The following is a 20,391-nucleotide window of genomic DNA, read 5'->3' as shown; positions in this document are numbered from 1 at the left end:
GTAGGTTAATAGGTTATTGTAAATTGTCCTGTGATTAGGCTAAGGTTAAGTCAGGGTTTGCTGGGCAGTGTGGCTCAAAAAGCCTGAAGGGCCTAGTCTATGCCGTGTCTCAATAACTAAAGACGACGTTTATCATCAAGGACCTTCACCAATCAGGCCATGCCGTTACTACCATCGGGGAAGGAAGTACAGGAGCCTGAAGACCCACTCAGTGATTAGGAACAGCTTCTTACCCCCTTCTGAACACATGATCACTACCTCACTATTTTTTGCACTAATTTTATATTTTGTAATTTATAGTAGTTTTATGTACAGCTGCTGCAAAGCAACAAATTTTATGTTATATAAGACAGTGATATTAAACCTCATTCTGATTCTGATTCTGAACCCAGGCAAGTGGGACTAGCTTAGTTAGGTAACCTAGTCAGTAAGGATGATTTGGGCCTGAAGGCCTGTTCTCCATGTTGTATATTGAATTGAATTGACTTTATTTCTTACATCCTTCACATACTTGAGTAAAAATCTTTATGTTATGTCTCCATCTAAATGTGCAATGTGCAATCATAATAATTTATAATAACTAGAATAGTCACTGTAATATAGAGTACACTCAAGTCAGCATGAGTTCATCAGTCAGGTGGCCTAGTGGAAGAAGCTGTCCCGGAGCCTGTTGGGCCTGGCTTTTTGCTGAGGTACCACTTCCCAGATGGTAGCAGCTGGAATAGATAGTGGTTGGGATGGCTTGGGTCTCCAATGATCCTACGGGCCTTTTTCACATACCTGTCCTTGTAAATGTCCTGAATCGTGGGAAGTTCACAACTACGGATGCGTTGGGCTGTCTGCAGCACTCTCTGCAGAGTCCTGCAATTAAGAGAGGAACAATTCCTATACCAGGCAGTGATGCAGCCAGTCAGGGTGCTCTCAACTGTGCCCCTGTAGAAACTCTGACTCAACAATATCTTGGCATTTTGAATGTGAAGATATTTGAACTTTGTCTATTGCACAAATATTGACAAAGATACAAAAGATCACTAAAATACTGCAGGTGCTGGTAACCCTGTGTTAAAACCAGTAAACACACACAAGGGAACTCAGCAGGCCAGGCAGCATCCATGGAAAAACCGGCTGTACTTTTTACCATAGATGCTGCCTAGCCTGCTGAGTTCCTCCAGCATTTTGTGTGTGTTGTTTTGGATTTCTAGCATCTGCAGGTTTTCTCTTGCTTTTAAAAACAGTAAATGCTGAAAATTCTCAGAAGTTCAGGATTCATCTCAGGAAAGAGAAACAGGGTCAATGTTTCAAAACAAAGACTCTTTGTGAAAGTCTGTAAACAAACAGATCTGCAGATGCTGAAAAATCTTGAGGAACACACACATAGTCTCAGCCCAAAATGTCATTGTTCCACACAAAACTTTGTTTCTCTTTTTACAGAAATTGTCGAACTTTCCAAATATTTTCTAATTTTACTAAGATCAAAAAAAATTTATGTCGATATGTCACAGTTACAATCACAAGAGTTTCTGCAGATGCTGGAAATCCAGAGTAATGCACAGAGGAATTCCGCAGGTCGGGAAGCATCTCCTGAGAGGAATAAACAGTTGATGGTTTGGGCTGAGACCATGCGTCATGTCAGAGTCACTCTAGGTTGCAGAGCAAGACCAACAGGTCCACCCCTACGGACACAGAACTGGCCAGTATGAGTAATTCAATGAGTTTATACCAATTTTGACAGAAAGATAATGATTGCTTTCTAATCCTTTTTGACAGACATTATAAATGAATTGAAGTTTGATATGTGAGATCATGCCTGAAAGTCCCATTCAGGGGCTGAAGCAACACACGCAAAATGCTGGTGGAACGCAGCAGGCCAGGCAGCATCTATAGGAAGAAGTGCAGTTGGCGTTTCGGGCCGAGACCCTTCGTCAGGACTAACTGAAAGAAAAGATAGTAAGAGATTTGAAAGTGGGAGGGGGAAGGGGGAAATCCGAAATGATAGGAGAAGACAGGAGCAGGAGGGATGAAGCTAAGAGCTGGAAAGTTGATTGGCAAAAGGGGTACAGAGCTGGAGAAGGGAAAAGATCATGGGACGGGAGGCCTAGGGAGAAAGAAAGAGGGAGGGGAGCACCAGAGGGAGATGGAGAACAGGCAAAGAGTGATTGTGAGAGTGGCAGAGAGAGAGGGGAAAAAAAGAGAGGAAAAAAGGGGGGTGGAGAGAGAGAGAGAGAGAGAGAAATAAACAAACAAACAAACAAATAGATAGATAGATAGATAAGGGATGGGGTAAGAAGGGGAGGAGGGGCATTAACAGAAGTTAGAGAAATCAATGTTCATGCCATCAGATTGGAGGCTACCCAGGCGGAATATAAGGTGTTGTTCCTCCAACCTGAGCGTGGCTTCATCTTGACAGTAGAGGAGGCCATGGATAGATTCGGGGCTGATATTATTTCCTGCAACCCTTGATATTCCTGAAGGGTCAGATTATGTGCTGTATTTCAGACCATGTCTGTTTGGCCCCTTTGCGAGGTACAACAGCATTAAATGTTCATTAATTGCCCTCACCCATTTTCCCTCCAAACAAGCAGCCCACAATGTCTCCTTCCTTTAAGTGTGTGTTGTTCCTTAAAAACCAGTTTCTTAAGGTGATCGGAGGTAAGTCATCAATCAACTGTTAGGTAACAGCTTGCCCCAGTACTGTACAATGCTGGCATGAAGATAAACGAGATCATGATTGCTAGAATCTAGAACAGAAAAAGTGGAACACTGAAAGAACTTAGTGGGTCAAGCAGATACTGTGAAAAAAGTACGAATGCAGTGTCTCAACCCAAAATGATGACCTACATCTTTTGCCTCCACAGATGCTGCTTGACACACTGGGTTCTTTCAGTGTTCTTATCCTTTGTTGTGGTAGAATTCCATTATCAATGCAGAATTCAATGCCTCCCAGGCTACAAACACTGGAGATTGTTGCTGCCCAGCTTGGAGGAGACACTTGAGAGGTTGTATTTGAACAAATTCCTGAGTCTCATCATAGTGGCTCATTAGAAAAAAAAGATGGGGAGCAAGTCAGGCAAAACAAATAAGTGAGCTCAGGAAAGCCAATGAGCAAGTATGGTAGACAAGGGTGGAATACTTGTGAGCAAGTGCAAGTGTGAGGTCAGAAGTCAACAGGCTATGACATCATGTATATTTTGGATCAAGAAATAGCTAAAATGTCATGATTAACACATAGTTTAGACAGACAATATGCCATAACTGTCCCCACCCTCCACACCATTGAATATATTTAGAAGGAGTGGGCCACAGGAAAGCAACATACAACATCAAGGACCTCCAACATCCAGGCCATGTACTTTTTCCACTATTACCATCAGGTAGGAGGTACAGATATCACTCTACAACCCTCAGGCTCTTGAACCAGTATGGATAACTACTCACCTCAACTTTGAACTGATCCTGCAACCTACAGACTCGCTTTCAAGGACACGACAGCTCAGGTCCACGGTAATATTTTTTTAAATTTTTGCTTGCATAATTTGTCTTCTGTTGCACAATGATAGTTTGTCAGTTTTTTTTTATGTACAGTTTTCGTAAATCCTATCATATTTATTTATTGTCTTGTAAATGCCTGAAAGAAAATTAATCTCAGGGTAGTATATGGTGAATTATACATACTTAGATAATGAATTGACTTTGACTTTGACTTTGAATGTCTAATGGCCATTGAAATACTATTCTGAAGGTTCAGAGTGTTATATTTCTGTATAAACAGGTAAATGAGTCATATGTGACATTGTCATGTGTGTGGTGTAAGCTCACACATACGAGATATTGACAGTTTTCAATAAAGAGCAGGCTCTTGTTCTGAAGTTCCCATTGTCTCTTACACATTATTACAGATAGGTCAGACCACCTCAACATAGACAGCACAGAAGCATAGTGGTTAGCTTAATGCTTTATGGCACCGGCTGTAATGTTGGGGTTCAATTCCCGCTGCTGTCTGTAGGGAGTTTGTACGTTCTCCCCATGACAGTGTGGGGTTTCCTCTGGGTGCTCCAATTTGCTCCCACAGTCCAAAGACATATGGGTTAGGGTTAGTAAGTTGTGGGCATGCTGTGTTGGGTGCCAGAAGCATAGGGCTACTTGCATTCTCCCAGCACATCCTCGGACTATGCTAGTCGTTGATGTTAACAACACATTTCACTGTATTTTTTGATGTCTTCTTCTTAAGCCCATCAGCCTACTGGAACACAGCCTGCCAACAGCAGCTTACCAGAATCATCTGTCCTGGGCTGAAGGTCAATCGGCTCTGTGGCATCTGCTTTCACTACACAAATTCATGCATCTTCTAGGCATAGATCCTTCCTCCCCCAGGGACGAGATCTTTGGAGCTTCAATTGGTGTTTCTGGAACCCTGGGTTTTAACGGGACGAGGTTTCTAGCCCCATGCCCAACCCTTCTCCTGTCATAGCGAGGCTTGGGCCCAACCGTGGTGGAGTTTGTGACGTACATGTGACAAATAAAGTTAATCTTCATCTTCTTAAACAAGGTTAGCTCACGTAGCATCTCCCAATATGCAACAATGACAGAGGATACATTCCTTGCTGTCTCCGGGGTCTGTCCTACAGCCTATGTGACAGATGCAGCTTGCTTTCTTACTGGGCATAGGCACACGAGTGAACACCACAGATTTGCAGTTCGCAGCTGAAAAGCGCACACCTGGGATTTGTCCAAGGCTGACATGGTTGACAACCAAGACCGACTCAGCCATTGTCAGGTCAGGCTGCAACACTGAGACATAATCTGTCATCCACTTTTTTCTGACAGCCCTTTGCTGGATGTCAGCTGCGGTTCAGCTTGTGGAAGTCGCTGCTCTGAGTTGGAGGATTGTAGGTTCAAGTCCCATTTCGGAGCCTGAGCCCAAACTTCAAATACTCAGCGCTTAAATGTGCTGCTGTTCGGAGGAGAAAGACACTGTCACTAGTACAGATGTCCAAATCATCTCCTTTTACAGGCTGTGGCTCCTCTATATTTCAGGCCAAATGAAAAGTCTCGACCAGAAACATCAACTGTCTGTTTCCCCCCACTCATACAGGAGATTCTGCCGATGGAAAAGAAAGATTAGCTTTATTTTTACCATGTAGGTACATCAAAACATATAGTGAAGTGCATCGTTTGTGTCAATGACTAACACAGTCCAAGGATGCGCTGGGGACAGCCTGCAAGTGTCACCGTGCCTCCAGTGCCAACATAGTATGCCCATAACTTCCTAACCCATATACCTCTTTGGTAAGAGGGAACTGGATCACCTGGAGGAAACCTATGTAATCACGGGGAGAATGTACAAACTCCTTACAGAATCAAGGCCAGGTCACAGCTGAGTAACTGAATTTGATTCTTCTACCTCTCCTGGGCTGTTCCACAGGAGGGATGGCAAAATCATGTATTTATGTATGTGTGATCCATGAAAAATTAAATATTAGATTTATTTGTCCCTTGTACATCAAAATCGAGAAACATACAGTGAAATCCACCATTGCGTCAACAATCAACACAGCCTAAGGATGTGCTGTGGGCAGCACACAAGTGTCGTCGTGCTTCCAGTGCTAACTTAGCATGCCCACAATTTACCAACCTGTACGTCATTGGAATGTAGGTGCAAACCAGAGCACCTCGTGGGAAACCATGCCATCACAGGGACAACATACAAACTCCTTACAGACAACGGCGGGAATTGAGCCCCGATCATTAGAGTTGTAGAGCATTATGCCACCATGCTGCCAGAAGTCTGTGTGCATGTGCAAAAGTCTGAGCAAAAAGCCTGGTCTCCTGTTATCTTGGACCTCATATCAGTGGACAAAGTGTACAAGTACCACTCCATGTTAAAAGAACTGGTGTAAGAACACTTACATCCCTCAGATCTGGAGTGCAAGGAAGAGTAGAAATGCACCAGTGTCCAGACAATTAAGTAATAATCTCTCGTTCATTACAAAGCCCAAGAGGAAAGTCATTCAGGCTTCGGAGAGAAAAAAAGAAAATTCTTTCTGCTTATGAAGAAAATTCCAAGGTGGGGCAAATTGATGCAAAGATCAAAGTTCAAAGTAAATTAATTATCAAAGTATGTCTATGTCACCATATACCACCTTGGGATTTATTTTCTTGCAGGCATTCATACTAGAACAAAGAAATACAATAGAATCAATGAAAAGGTACTTGCAAACAAAGACTGAGAAACAACCGATGTGCAAAAGAAGACAAACTGTGCAAACACAACAACAACAAAATAATAATAACAATAAATATTGTATAAATAGTACTGAGAAAGAGTTGTAGAACCCTTGGAAGTGAGTACATAGTTTGAGTTCAGTGATCAGTTCAGTTTTGTGTTGAGTGAAGATGTCTATGCTGGTTCAAAAGCCTAATGGTTGAAGGGTAATGGCTGTTCCTGAACACGAATCTTGCAATGGTTTTCTCCATATTGTCCTGGCCAATGTTTATCTTGCAAACAGCAACATTAAAACAGTTAACACAGTAAGAAGAAGAAGGGTCCTGAAGAAGTGTCTTGGCCCAGAATATCAACTGTTTGTTCATTTCCATGGATGCTGCCTGACCTGTTGAGTTCCTCCAGCATTTTGTGTATGTTGCTTTGGATTTACAGCATCTGCAGACTTTCTTGAGTTTATTAGTTAACACAATATGCTGAGTGTGGGAAATTCTTCCATCAAGGGCTTTTAAGCTTCTGAACTATGTGCCCCAGAGAGCTGTGGATGATGCCTTCAAATAAGTTCAAAGTGTAGATAAACAGATTTTTGCACTAGATGGAAACCCAGAGTAATGGAGATCAGGAAGAGAAATGGAAGCCGAGGCCAAGCTCAGATCTTATTCAATGCTGGGGAAGAGCCTCAGAAACTAAATGCAGGACTGGAAAGGGGTGTGGGCAAGTACAGGCAATGGCCTGGGTCAAGCACAATTTGGTCCGTTGATGGGATTGTTAACAGAAACAATAAGCAGATCACCTGAAAGCTGGCTGAGACAACAATCAGTTCAGGTTCATTTCTGAGGACTAGATCCAATGCAAGGGACCATGCAACTAAAAATCTGGGATGCTTCCTTTTGGAGTTGCCACACCATCAGGCAAATTACTCTAACTTAGAACCCAATCACCTGTGCTGCCCGGTCAGTGACAAAGTGGCGGAGCAGACTCAATGAGCCAATGCCCTAATTCTGTGCCTATATCTTATGATGTTATAATATTTTCTGGCTTGGAGTTTAGCCCCAAGAGGAAATTAAGAGTCTGGAATGCTTTTTCAATTACTTTGTCCCTCAGGGGGAGAATAGGGAAGTTCAGAGGTGCTGGGGGAATCAGTCTGTTCCGAGCATGGTTGGAGATTTGAAAAAACAATTTCAGTCATTAACATTGCAAGCTTAGATTACATGGAGGGGACTGAAGGAAGAGTAATCGTAGGGTGCGGGGAAAACAAAAAGGCAGTGATTTCCTCAGTCTTATCTGCAGTGAAACTGTTTTCCTTCGGGTAGCCTCCAACCTCATGGCATGAACATTGACTTCTCTAAGCTCTGGTAATTATTCCCCTTCTTCCTCTTCTTTTTCCATTCCCTATTCTGGTTCCCCTCTCACCCCTCCTCCTCTTCCACCTATCCCCTCCCAGCCTCTCACTTCACACCACTACCCCACCTACCCACCTTCCCCCTCACCTTGTCTCACCTATCACCTGCCAGGTTATACTCCTACCCCTCTCTCCACCTTCCAATTTTGGCTTCTTCCCCGATGAAGGGTCTCAGCCTGAAACATCAGCTGTTTATTTCCCACCATAGACGCCGCCTGACTTTCTGAGTACCTTAACCTTTTTGTGTGTGTTGCAGTGGAACTCAGGCTCTTTTGAATGTGAGAGGCGCCATGTGTTGACACATCCCACCTCACAGCCTTGAGTTCTGGGACCTCTCCCCGACCAGTGAGGATTTGCTACAGTGCTGCATCTGCTGTGAGTGGCCAGCTTGCACTGAAACAGCAGCCTCACACCACACACCTTTCAGCAAGAGAGGCAAAAAGACTTGGAGAGACCCCAAAACTTTCATGAAGAGTTTGAAAGCTGTGGTTACCATTGAGGATTTTCACTGTGCAGTATATGACAGTGATAAATAAACAAAACACAGGATAGCACACACTTGAGTTCAAGTTCATTGCCATCTGACTGCACCCACGTAACATATATTACACACAACACATAATATTAGCACAAAAAGTTAATAAATATAATTCAAAATGCATGGGAAGTCCATAGCACAGGTAAACAGTATAGTATACAATGAAGAGCTCGCTGTCCTAGTGATGAGACCTCAGTGGTGGCAGGGTATTCATTAGTCTCACAGCCTGGAGCCATCCAGTTTCTGCAGCCATCCTGGATTCTCCTAATAGGAAAGGATTTTGAGGAGAAAATTTCACACAGAGAGTAAGTGCGTGCGTGTGTGCTTTTTATACGTATGGGGGCTTGTGTATATGGGTGTGTGTCTGTATGTGTATGTGGGTGCATATATGCATTGGAGGTGTATATTTGTGTGTGCTTGTATGTGTGGGGGGTGGGGATGTGTATGTGTGTCTGTGCATGTGTATTTGGCTGTGTGTAGGGGATATACGTTTGTGTATCTGTGTGTGTGGGGGGGGGGTTTATAGTATATGTGCAGGTGTGCCTGTGCATTTATGCTTTTGTGTGTCTTGAGAGATATGTGTGTGTGTGTGTGTCTGTGTGTGTGTGTGCGTGACTATATCAATATGTGAGGGAACCAGTGAGGGAGGAGTACCTATTTGCATGTACCTGTGTGTGTGTCTTTTTGTATCCTTGTATGTGTGGGGTATATGTGCATGCGTGTGTGTCGGTGTGCATGTATGTTTGTGTGTGTGTGTGTGTGTGCGCGCGCGCGCGCGCGTGCGGTTTGTATGTAAGACTAAGGAGGGTATTGGAAGTTAGTACATATTCTTGTCCTGCAACCGCTCGCTGGCAGAATCTGCAAGGTCTTCAGACACAGTGTGACCTTTGCGATCTCCCAAAAACAAGCAAATGAGGTGCAGCATTAATAACCAAAGAATTACTGCCAAGCTTCACTGAGCAGCAATCGCATGTGAGCAGACTTGCGTTTGACCTCTGGTTGTACATGACGAGGTTGAGTGAGTGGGGAGGGGTGGGGGGGGGGGTTGGTGAGGGGTGGGAGTCCAAAAGAAGTAGCGTGGGGTGGGGGGGGGGAGTGTAGAGGAGATGGTGGAATGAGAGGGCAATAAAGGAGCTGGATTGATGAAGGGGCGGAGGGAATGCTGTGACAAGTGCTTATCAGACACGAGAATAGGACGAACCTTGCTGCAAAAGGCTTGGGGCTCTAAGCAGCTGCAGAGACCCTGCCTCTCCCTCTCTGTTTTTTTGTTCCTTAGCCTGTCTTGTTTACAATGGTCTCCGTGATCTCCGAGCTGCACTCACTCGAGAGCTGGAAAGTTCTGAGGTAGGCTCAGTCGGTGCTCTGGCACCCGACGCTTATTGTTAAGAGAATGATTCTGTGGCGCCGCGCGTTAGAACTAGTTCCGCTGTCTCAATGCGAACGCCGCACAGTTGAAGTCTCTCCCGCTCTGTCTTCCCTCTTCTCCTCACCGCCAACCCCTGTGGCGAAGTGGCTTGCTTTCGTGATTGTAAATGACATCCCCCGCAGGCCAGGGGAATGGCTGGTGTTTCAGGAAAGCTCCGGGGGGACTGTTCCCCGTGCTTTGTATACAATAGAAATGCTCCGTGTTGGGATTCTGATTTAAAACCACAGGGAAAGTTTCTTTGGAATGACGAAGAGAACATCAAGCGGAGACGGGTGCCTTTCCCCCTCAGCTCTCTGCGTCTGGCTCCGTGTAATTGGATTCAGCCACATTTTTTGTTGACTAAGCAATATGTGGGGTGGAGTGGAGGCGAGTTAAGGAGAAGGGTCGGGAGGGGGCATTTAAGCCGTGCCGTTCTTTCTCTCTGATGAATGAGGATATTCAGCAGTCGTCCCCCCCACCCCTCACCAATCTCTCCTTGTACTGAATCTTTCTCTGTGGGATCTGCAGCTGTGTCCAGTCCTGACCAGAATTTAACATGGGGAGGTAAATGTAAATAGGATGGGGGTGGGGGGGGGGGTTTGGATTTCAACAAAGAGCGAGCTTCTCTGTCTGAATTAAATTCACAGCTTGCTATTTTCCTTTTGTTGTCCGCCGAGCTATAGTAATCCTTTGTGCCACAGTAGTGCTTTTTCCTGCTGTCTAAAGTAGATAATTCTTGAGGAGGTAGGTTTTAAAGGCTCCGTGTTTTTATATATATATATCTCTCTCTGGAAGCAGCGGGAATACTTTGCAGACTGCTGTGCAATCCGGGCTCTTGCCATTATGGTCAAGACTGAGATGCAAGCAGTCTCTCTGGTCACATAGGAAAGGTTCCCCGTCAAAGGCTTTATTTACTCACTTCCCCCATTTTCTTCACATCTCCCCACCATCCACTCCCAATTTACCCCCTTTGTTCCCCCCACACTCGCTGTTTCTGCACTTACCCCATGGATACCTCTACCCAGGCAACATTTGCTTATGCTGATCCTGACCGAGTTTCCCTTTGCCTCTGTCAGACAAGTCTCAAAGCAGAGATGATCCTTAAATACTCTATAGGATAAATGCCCTTTACACTATAGTCAGTAGTGCTTTTGGGGGAATGTTATACAGAGAGAGCTGTATAAAAGACACACGAGATACTACAGGTGCTGGAACTCCTGAACAACACACAACCAGGAGGAACTCAGTAAGTAAGGCAGCATCTATGGAGGGGAATAAGGTAGGCCTCAGTTAGTCTCGATAGACCATGGATTTGTGCCTTGGAAAGTTTCCAGGGCACAAGCCTGGGCAAGGTTTTTATGGAAGACCAGCAGCTGCCCAAGCTGGAAGTCTCCCCTCTCCATGCCACTGATGTTGTCCAAGGGAAGGGCATTAGGACCCCTACAGCTTGGCACCAGGGTCGTCGCAGAGCAAAGTGTGGTAAGTGCCTTGCTCAAGGACACACACACAGCCTCAGCCAAGGCTCGAACTAGTGACCTTCAGATCACTAGATGAACGCCTTAACCACATGGCCAAGCGCCAACACAGAGGGGAATAAACAGTTAGTGTTTAAGGCCAAGACCCTTCATCAGGACCTGAAGGTGCAGAGATTTGTCAGAATGCTGCCTGCACTAAGAGGCATGTCTTATGAAGATAGGTTAAGCGAGCTAGGGCTTTTTCATTTTGGCGTGAAGGAGGTTGAGACTTGACAGAGTTGTACATGAGGATAAAAGGCATGGCTTGAGTGGATAGCCAGAGACATTTTCCCAGGGTGAAAATGGCTATTACAAGGTGGTATAATTTTAAGGTGATTGGAGGAAAGTAGAAAGGGGCTGTCAGAGGTAAGTTACATAGAGAGGTCAGTCATGGAATGCCAAAAGTGGTGGTAGAGGCAGATACATTCGGGACATTTAATAAACTGTTAGATAAGCACATGAATGATAGAAAATGGAGGGCTATGTTGGAGGGAAGGATTAGATTGATCTTGGAGTAGGTTAAAAGGTCAGTACAATATTGGGGGCAAAGGGCCTGCTCTATGCTGCTTGACCTGTTGAGTTCCATCGTCATTTGTGTGTGTTGCTTGAGAGTAATTGACAATAGGCGGAAGAAGTGCAGAGATATTATCTGTGAAGTTTTGGCCAGTGTATCAGTTAACATAGATGATGGAAAAATTGAAAGTGGACGATAGAAAAATGAAGGTCTATGAAGGGTTAGATTGATCTTAAGAGTAGGTTAAAAAGATATTGCCTGGAACCAGATAGGCTGATCATTCCTGCCCTGCTCTTTGTGGGAGCTTGCTGAGCACAAGCTGTTCACATCAGCACGGTGACTGGATTTTAGAGAGCTGTAGCAATGCAGCTGATAGAGCTGTTACTTCACAGCTACAGCAACTCCAGGTTCAATCCTGGTCTCCGGCACTGTTTGTGTAGAGTTTGCACATTTTCCCTATGGGTCTCCTCCGAGTAGCCTGGTTTCTTCCATCAATCCAAAAATATGTGAGTTGGTGGGCTACTTGGCCTCTGTAAGTTACTCTTACTGTGCAACTGAGTCGGCATCTCGGGGTAGTCAATGAGAATGTGGAGAAATAAAATGGGATTCATGTGGGATTGTGGTCAATGGATTCTTGATAGCTAGCACAAACTTGTTGGGTTGAAGGGCCTTTTTCAGTGCTGTATGATGCTGTAGTATAGTGGTTAGCACTGATCTTTACAGCGCCAAAGGTCAGGGTTCAATTCCTGCCACGATCTGCAAGGAGTTTATACGTTCTTCCTATGATGATGTGAGTTTCCTTTGGGTGCTCCAGTTTCTTTCCGTATTCCAAAGACATATGGTTAGAGTTAGTAAGTGCTAGGTTGGACCTGGAAGTGTGCCAGCAACAGTGGGCTGCCCCAGAACAATCTTCACTGATTTGATTTGATGCAAATGATGCATTTCACTGTGTATTTTGATATTTCAATGTACATGTGACAAAGATAATCTAATCTAATCTTAATCTATGGTATACTGAAACTGTTTGTTTCTGAATGGGTTTGGCAGGGTAATTGCTTTGAGTATGTTTCCCACCGTGGAGCCGTGTACAACCAGGGAGTCCAGTTTCAGAATAAGCCCATTTAAGGCACAGATGAGAATGAGTCCATTTCCTCAGGGAATTTTGGGAATTCCCTCTTCTAGAATTCAGTGGAGTTTGTAGTATTGAATATATGCAAAAATGAAATATTGAAGTTTTAAAATTATAAAGGAATGGAGGCCATAATCAGATTAGTCACGGTCCTATTGAAATGTACAGTAGGCTCAAGGGTGCTCTAGGCTCAGGCCCAATATGTTCTGCTTCTGCTTGTATTTCTTATACACAATTGGCTGTAAAATATTTTCAGATCTCATAAGAACATAACCGGTTCTACAAACATTTGTATATAAATATGTCAAACTTTATTCTTTGACCTGCACTACATCCGACTTTTATCACTCATCTGAATATAACAGTATTACTTAACATAACAATTCTTCTTAACACCTGCTAATATTTGTCTGAAGAGTGGTGAAATTACCTGACCTCTAGGTAGTCCTCAATAAATTATGCATGATCTAGTTCATAGATCATTGAGTTAGACAGCAAGGAAACAGGCCCTTTGGTCCAACTTCTCCATGACAGTCAAGATGTCTGTCGAAGACAGCCCCATTGCCTGCGTTTGGCCGTACCTCCAACTTTATCAGGTATTGGTCAGACCCCATTTATAGTATTGTGAGCAGCTTTGGGCCCCTTGTCTAAGATAGATGTGCTTGTATTGGAGAGGATGCAGGGGAGTTTTTTTTTGAAAATGATCTCAAAAAAAGGGTTAATGTATGGGGAGCATTAGATGGTGCTAGGCCTGTACTCACTGGAGTTTATAAGAATGATGGTCTATCCGATGGAAACCTACCAAATATTGAAAGGCCAAGTTAGAGTGAATGTGGAGAGGATGTTTCCAATAGTAGAGAGTCTCGGACCAGAGAGCACAGCATCAGAATGTAAGGATGTCCCTTTTAGAACAGAGATGATGAGAAATTTCTCTAACCAGTGGGTCATGAATATGTGGATTTCATTGCCAGGTTGTGGAGGTTGATGGGTTCTTGATGGGCATCAATGGTTACTGGGAGAAAACAAGAGAATGGAGTTGAGAGGGGAAATATATCAGCTACGATCGAATGGTGGAGCAGACTTGATGGGCAGAATGGCCTGGGTCTGCTCCTATGTCTTAAAGTCTTAATGTTTCCTACGCAAATTCCTGTTCAAATGTTTTAAGCATTTTAATTGTACCTGCATCTACCTCCTCCATTGGCAAGTCATTCCCTATACCCAACACCCTCTGAGTGAAATACCTACCCCTCAGATTTCCCCTCTCACTTTAAACCCATGCCCTCTATTTTAGGTTCACCTACCTTGGGAATTTGCTTCAGCCCTTTGTCAGTTCCACCTATCACCTCACAGCTTCTTGCATCGTTCTCTCCTTCCCCTTCCCTCGCCGCCTTATCACGCTTCTCCTGGACCCACCCATCACCCACCATCTCTTGCTCAACTCTGTCCCCCAACCTTTTCCTACTGACTATCACTACCCCCCCCCCACCTTTTCCTTTCCAGTCATGATGAAGGGTCTCAACCCAAAACATCGACTGTCTATTTCTCTCGTAGGTGCTGACTGACCCGCTGAGTTCCTCCAGCACCTTGTGTGTTGCTCTAAATTTCCTGCAGCTGCAGTCTTTCTGGTGTCTATTCCTGTGCTGTATGTTCCACGTTCTGCATTCCGGACAGGTAGAGACACAAGACTGAAGATGCTGGAATACAGCGCAACAACAGAAATTCTGGAGGAATTTAGCAGACAAGGCAACATATGTGGAAGAAGTGGGATAGTCGGCGTTTCTGGTCAAGATCCTGTATTAGGACTTCCACAGATGCTGCCTGGCCCGTTGAATTCCTCCAGCAGTTTCCCTTCCACAGTGCTGATGGCCATCAGGACAGGGATTTGGCTAGATTGTGATATAGTTGGTTCACCCTACACTGCTTTTGGAGGGCTGCTGTGTGCCTGTAATACATGGCACTAATACCATCCTGACTGCCTTCTTCATTGTGAGTGACCATGGGGTAGGAGTGCCTGGTATTCACTGAGGAGGCTTTGAACATGATCTCATTTCTTAACCTCTTGTCTGCTCGGTAATTGGAACCGATATAATTTAACTGGCTAACTGCTTGGTGTTGCAGTGATAGTCTGCTCCCTTTGCAGCTTTTGCATTGAATGTATCCCCACCATGCTTTTATAGGGAAAGCTCCTGGATTCCAACCAAGCCACAAAGTATAGTGTTATCTTTCCATGTCAGTAATGGTGTATGGTTTGAGGGAAGCTTGATGACAATGATATTCCCTGCAGCTCTAATGCTCTTGGATGACAGTTTTACTCATTTAGAAACTGCAATGAACCATGGTTATGAAGTCTCTCTTCTGAATGTCAGTGCCAGTGAAGATATTAAAGTATAACTTCACAGACGTTTAAACTACAGGGGACGAGAGAGGGTAGCATAGTTGTTAGCACAATCTCCTTACTTCGCCAGTGATCACCATTTGGGGGTTCGGTTCCTGTTGCTGTCTGTAAAAAGTTTGTGTGCTCTCCCCATGACCCTGTGGGCTTCCTTCGGGTGCTCCGGTTTCCTCCCACAATCTTAAGAGTTAGGGTTGACGAGTTGTGGACATGCTATGTTGGCACCGGAAGCGTGGCAACACTTGCGGGCTGCTCTCAGGACGATCATTAAACTGCGTTAGTCATCAATGCAAAACAACACATTTCACTGTACGTTTTGATGTTTCTATGTAGATGTGACAAATAAAGTTAGCCTTAGAAAAATTGGTGTTGAGGCCAAGTTTGGATCAGCATGAACTTAGCAGGCTGAAGGGGCAATTGCTTTTTGCTGTTGCTGTTCTGTGTACAGTATACACTGCACCGTTGTTGGTGAGAATGAGTCCTCATGCTGGTAGATGGTGTCCCAAACAAGAGGCTGGTGGGTGTCGTACCTTTATGATTGTTTTTAGATTTAAATTCATACAAGTGGGAGATGTGGGAGATCCTGGAGTCTCCGAGCCTCCCGGACGTCCACATCTGCGCCAGGTGCGCCGAACTGCAGCTCCTGAGGGACCGAATTAGGGAACTGGAGCTGCAGCTCGATGACCTTCGCCTAGTCAGGGAGAGTGAGGAGGTGATAGAGAGGAGTTACAGGCAGGTGGTCACTCCGGGGCCACGGGAGGCAGATAGGTGGGTCACGATCAGGAAGGGGAAGGGGCAGGTACTAGAGAGTACCCCAGTGGCTGTACCCCTTGACAATAAGTACTCATGTTTGAGTACTGTTGGGGGGGACAGCCTACCTGGAGGAAGTGACAGTGGCCGGGCCTCCGGCACAGAGGACGGCCCTGTAGCTCAGAAGGGTAGGGATAGAAGAAAGAGGACCATAGTAATAGGGGACTCGATAGTCAGGGGTTCAGACAGGCGGTTCTGTGGAGGTGATCGGGAGTCCCGGATGGTAGTTTGCCTCCCTGGTGCCAGGGTCCGGGACGTTTCTGATCGCGTCCAAGATATCCTGAAGTGGGAGGGTGAGGAGCCAGAGGTCGTGGTACATGTAGGTACCAATGACATAGGTAGGAAAGGGGAAGAGGTCCTGAAACGAGAGTATAGGGAGTTAGGAAGGCAGTTAAGAAGAAGGACCGCAAAGGTAGTAATCTCGGGATTACTGCCTGTACCACGCGACAGTGAGAGTAGGAATGGAATTAGGTGGAGGATGAATGCGTGGTTGAGGGATTGGAGCAGGGGGCAGGGATTCAAGTTTCTGGATCATTGGGACCTCTTCTGGGGCAGGCGTGACCTGTTCAAGAAGGACGGGTTACACTTGAATCCTGGGGGGACCAATATCCTAGCGGGGAGGTTTGCTAGGGCTACGGGGCAGACTTTAAACTAGTAAGATGGGGGGGCGGAAATCAATTTGAGGAAACTATGGGAGAGGAGGTTAGTTCACCAGTAGAGCAAGTAAGTAGACCGTGTGTGAGGGAGGACAGGCAGGTGATGGAGGAGGGATGCGCTCAGCCCGAAGTTGTAGGGGAGAAGAAAGAAAAGGATAATAAATTTGAATGCATTGCTAGGGATGAAAAGAGAGGAGGAGGTGGAGAGTATCTTAAATGTATCTATTTTAATGCTAGGAGCATTGTAAGAAAGGTGGATGAGCTTAAAGTGTGGATTGATACATGGAATTATGATGTTGTAGCTATTAGTGAAACATGGTTGCAGGAAGGGTGTGATTGGCAACTAAATATTCCTGGATTTAGTTGCTTCAGGTGTGATAGAGTAGGAGGGGCCAGAGGAGGAGGTGTTGCATTGCTTGTCCGAGAAAATCTTATGGCGGTGCTTTGGAAGGATAGATTACAGAGCTCCTCTAGGGAGGCTATTTGGGTGGAATTGAGGAATGGGAAAGGTGTAGTAACACTGATAGGAGTGTATTATAGGCCACCTAATGGGGAGCGTGAGTTGGAAGAGCAAATGTGTAAGGAGATAGCAGATATTTGTAGTAAACACAAGGTGGTGATTGTGGGAGATTTTAATTTTCCACACATAGATTGGGAAGCTCATTCTGTAAAAGGGCTGGATGGTTTAGAGTTTGTGAAATGTGTGCAGGATAGCTTTTTGCAACAATACATAGAAGTACCGACTAGAGATGGGGCAGTGTTGGATCTCCTGTTAGGGAATGCGATAGGTCAGCTGACAGATGTATGTGTTGGGGAGCACTTCGGGTCCAGTGATCACAATAGCATTAGCTTCAATATAATTATGGAGAAGGACAGGACTGGACCTAGAGTTGAGATTTTTGATTGGAGAAAGGCTAACTTTGAGGAGATGCGCAGGGATTTAGAGAGAGTGGAATGGGTCAAGTTGTTTTATGGGAAGGATGTAATAGAGAAATGGAGGTCATTTAAGGGTGAAATTATGAGGGTACAGAATCTTTATGTTCCTGTTCGGTTGAAAGGAAAGATTAAAGGTTTGAAAGCGCCATGGTTTTCAAGGGATATTAGAAACTTGGTTCGAAAAAAGAGGGATGTCTACAATAGATATAGGCAGCATGGAGTAAAGGAATTGCTCGAGGAATATAAAGAATGTAAAAGGAAACTTAAGAAAGAGATTAGAAAAGCTAAAAGAAGTTACGAGTTTGGTTTGGCAAATAAGGTGGAAGTAAATCCGAAAGGCTTCTACAGTTATATTAAAAGCAAGAGGATAGTGAGGGATAAAATTGGTCCCTTAGAAAATCAGGGTGGTCAGCTATGTGTGGAGCCGAGGGAGATGGGAGAGATTTTGAACGATTTCTTCTCTTCGGTATTCACTAAGGAGAAGGATATCGAATGGTGTAAGGTGTGGGAAACAAGTAAGGAAGTTATGGAACCTATGACAATTAAAGAGGTGGAAGTACTGGCGCTTTTAAGAAATTTAAAAGTGGATAAATCTCCGGGTCCTGACCGGATATTCCCCAGGACCTTGAGGGAAGTTTGTGTAGAGATAGCAGGAGCTCTGACGGAGATCTTTCAGATGTCATTAGAAACAGGGATTGTGCCGGAGGATTGGCGTATTGCTCATGTGGTTCCATTGTTTAAAAAGGGTTCTAGAAGTAAGCCTGGCAATTATAGACCTGTCAGTTTGACATCAGTGGTGGGTAAATTAATGGAAAGTATTCTTAGAGATAGTATTTATAATTATCTGGATAGACAGGATCTGATTAGGAGTAGCCAGCATGGATTTGTGCGTGGAAGGTCATGTTTGACAAACCTTATTGAATTTTTTGAAGTAGTTACGAGGAATGTTGACGAGGGTAAGGCAGTGGATGTAGTCTATATGGACTTCAGCAAGGCCTTTGACAAAGTTCCACATGGAAGGTTAGTTAAGAAGGTTCAGTCGTTAGGTATTAGTGCTGGAGTAATAAAATGGATTCAACAGTGGCTAGATGGGAGATGCCAGAGAGTAGTGGTGGATAATTGTTTATCGGGATGGAGGCCGGTGACTAGCGGGGTGCCTCAGGGATCTGTTTTGGGCCCAATGTTGTTTGTAATATACATAAATGATCTGGATGATGGGGTGGTAAATTGGATTAGTAAGTATGCTGATGATACTAAGGTAGGAGGTGTTGTGGATAATGAGGTGGGTTTTCAAAGCTTGCAGGGAGATTTATGCCGGTTAGAAGAATGGGCTGAACGTTGGCAGATGGAGTTTAATGCTGAGAAGTGTGAGGTTCTACATTTTGGCAGGAATAATCCAAATAGAACATACAGGGTAAATGGTAGGGCATTGAGGAATGCAGTGGAACAGAGAGATCTAGGAATAACAGTGCATAGTTCCCTGAAGGTGGAGTCTCATGTAGATAGGGTGGTGAAGAAGGCTTTTGGAACGCTGGCCTTTATAAATCAGAGCATTGAGTACAGAAGTAGGGATGTAATGTTAAAATTGTACAAGGCATTGGTAAGGCCAAATTTGGAATATTGTGTACAGTTCTGGTCACCGAATTATAGGAAAGATATCAATAAATTAGAGAGAGTGCAGAGACGATTTACTAGGATGTTACCAGGGTTTCAGCACTTAAGTTACAGAGAAAGGTTGAACAAGTTAGGTCTCTATTCATTGGAGCGTAGAAGGTTGAGGGGGGATTTGATCGAGGTATTTAAAATGTTGAGAGGGATAGATAGAGTTGACGTGAATAGGCTGTTTCCATTGAGTGTAGGGGAGATTCAAACGAGAGGACATGATTTGAGAGTTAGGGGGCAAAAGTTTAAGGGAAACACGAGGGGGTATTTCTTTACTCAGAGAGTGATAGCTGTGTGGAATGAGCTTCCTGTAGAAGTAGTAGAGGCCAGATCAGTTGTGTCATTTAAGGTAAAATTGGATAGGTATATGGATAGGAAAGGAGTGGAGGGTTATGGGCTGAGTGCGGGTAGGTGGGACTAGGTGAGATTAAGAGTTTCGGCACGGACTAGGAGGGCCGGAATGGCCTGTTTCCGTGCTGTGATTGTTATATGGTTATATGGTTAAGTGATTGAAAGCTATTTCTTCATCAATGGTTGATGTCTTATGGATAATGGGAAAGTTTTGGTTACTCTTAGAGGCAGAGGGTAGAGCTTACTATGAGGATATACTAAAGGGGCATATTACAAGGGTCATCACCAGTGAAGATACTGTAGGGATTTCAGCAAAGGGTGATATGGAAGGGCTAACAGAAGGAACTAGAGAGAAAGTGTGATGGAATGCACCTAGGTTGTTGAGTGAGAACATTGGAGTAACCCTCCCATAATGTTCCAGACAATCAGAGATTTAGGGCATGTGTCTCATTCAGAAGACATTGCTATTTGATTGGACCGTCTTTGGTAAAAATGGCCTATAATTTGCAAATAAGTTACTATTTTGGGGAAAAGGAATTACTTCTAAACAAAGTTTGCTGGACTTATCCGCACAATAGAGGAGTCCACCTGGTGCCTGCCTGCTATAGGAGTGTGCATGCTGGATCTTCATATTCCCTTCCTAACAACTTCGGCACAAGTCTGTCTGTAGATCAGAGGAGGGCAGTCAGGAGCTGGTACTGACTTTGGGGAAAAGCACCATACACATCTCTGTGGTCCAGAAAGTAAGATTTATTACTTGGGGAATCCCACCACCAAGCGTATCTTTCCCTCTCCCCCCCCCCCCCCCCCCAACCTGACTTTCCGCAGGGATCGCTCCCACATGACTCCCTTCTTCAATCAT

The 20,391-nt window shown here is 44.6% G+C and overlaps 1 protein-coding gene across 5 annotated transcripts in view; it reads left to right on the top strand.

The window, feature by feature from the left end:
- celf2 (cugbp, Elav-like family member 2) overlaps positions 1 to 20,391 on the top strand; it is a 1,088,079-nt gene that overhangs the window by 388,722 nt on the left and 678,966 nt on the right. Inside the window, exon 1 of one of the 5 annotated variants that reach the window (XM_073066509.1) lies at positions 9,354 to 9,504. The exons of the other annotated variants lie outside the window; for them this stretch is intronic. Coding sequence (XP_072922610.1) covers positions 9,452 to 9,504 — 53 coding nt within the window. The 5' untranslated portion in view covers positions 9,354 to 9,451. Of the gene's footprint in view, positions 1 to 9,353; positions 9,505 to 20,391 lie in introns of those variants that run through there. 5 annotated transcript variants of the gene reach the window in all.

Source organism: Hemitrygon akajei, chromosome 14 (genome assembly GCF_048418815.1).
Source record: "Hemitrygon akajei chromosome 14, sHemAka1.3, whole genome shotgun sequence".
Classification (NCBI taxonomy): domain Eukaryota; kingdom Metazoa; phylum Chordata; class Chondrichthyes; order Myliobatiformes; family Dasyatidae; genus Hemitrygon; species Hemitrygon akajei.
The sequence above is the reverse complement of the archived record's forward strand: the minus strand, read 5'-3'. Positions and strand labels throughout refer to the sequence as shown.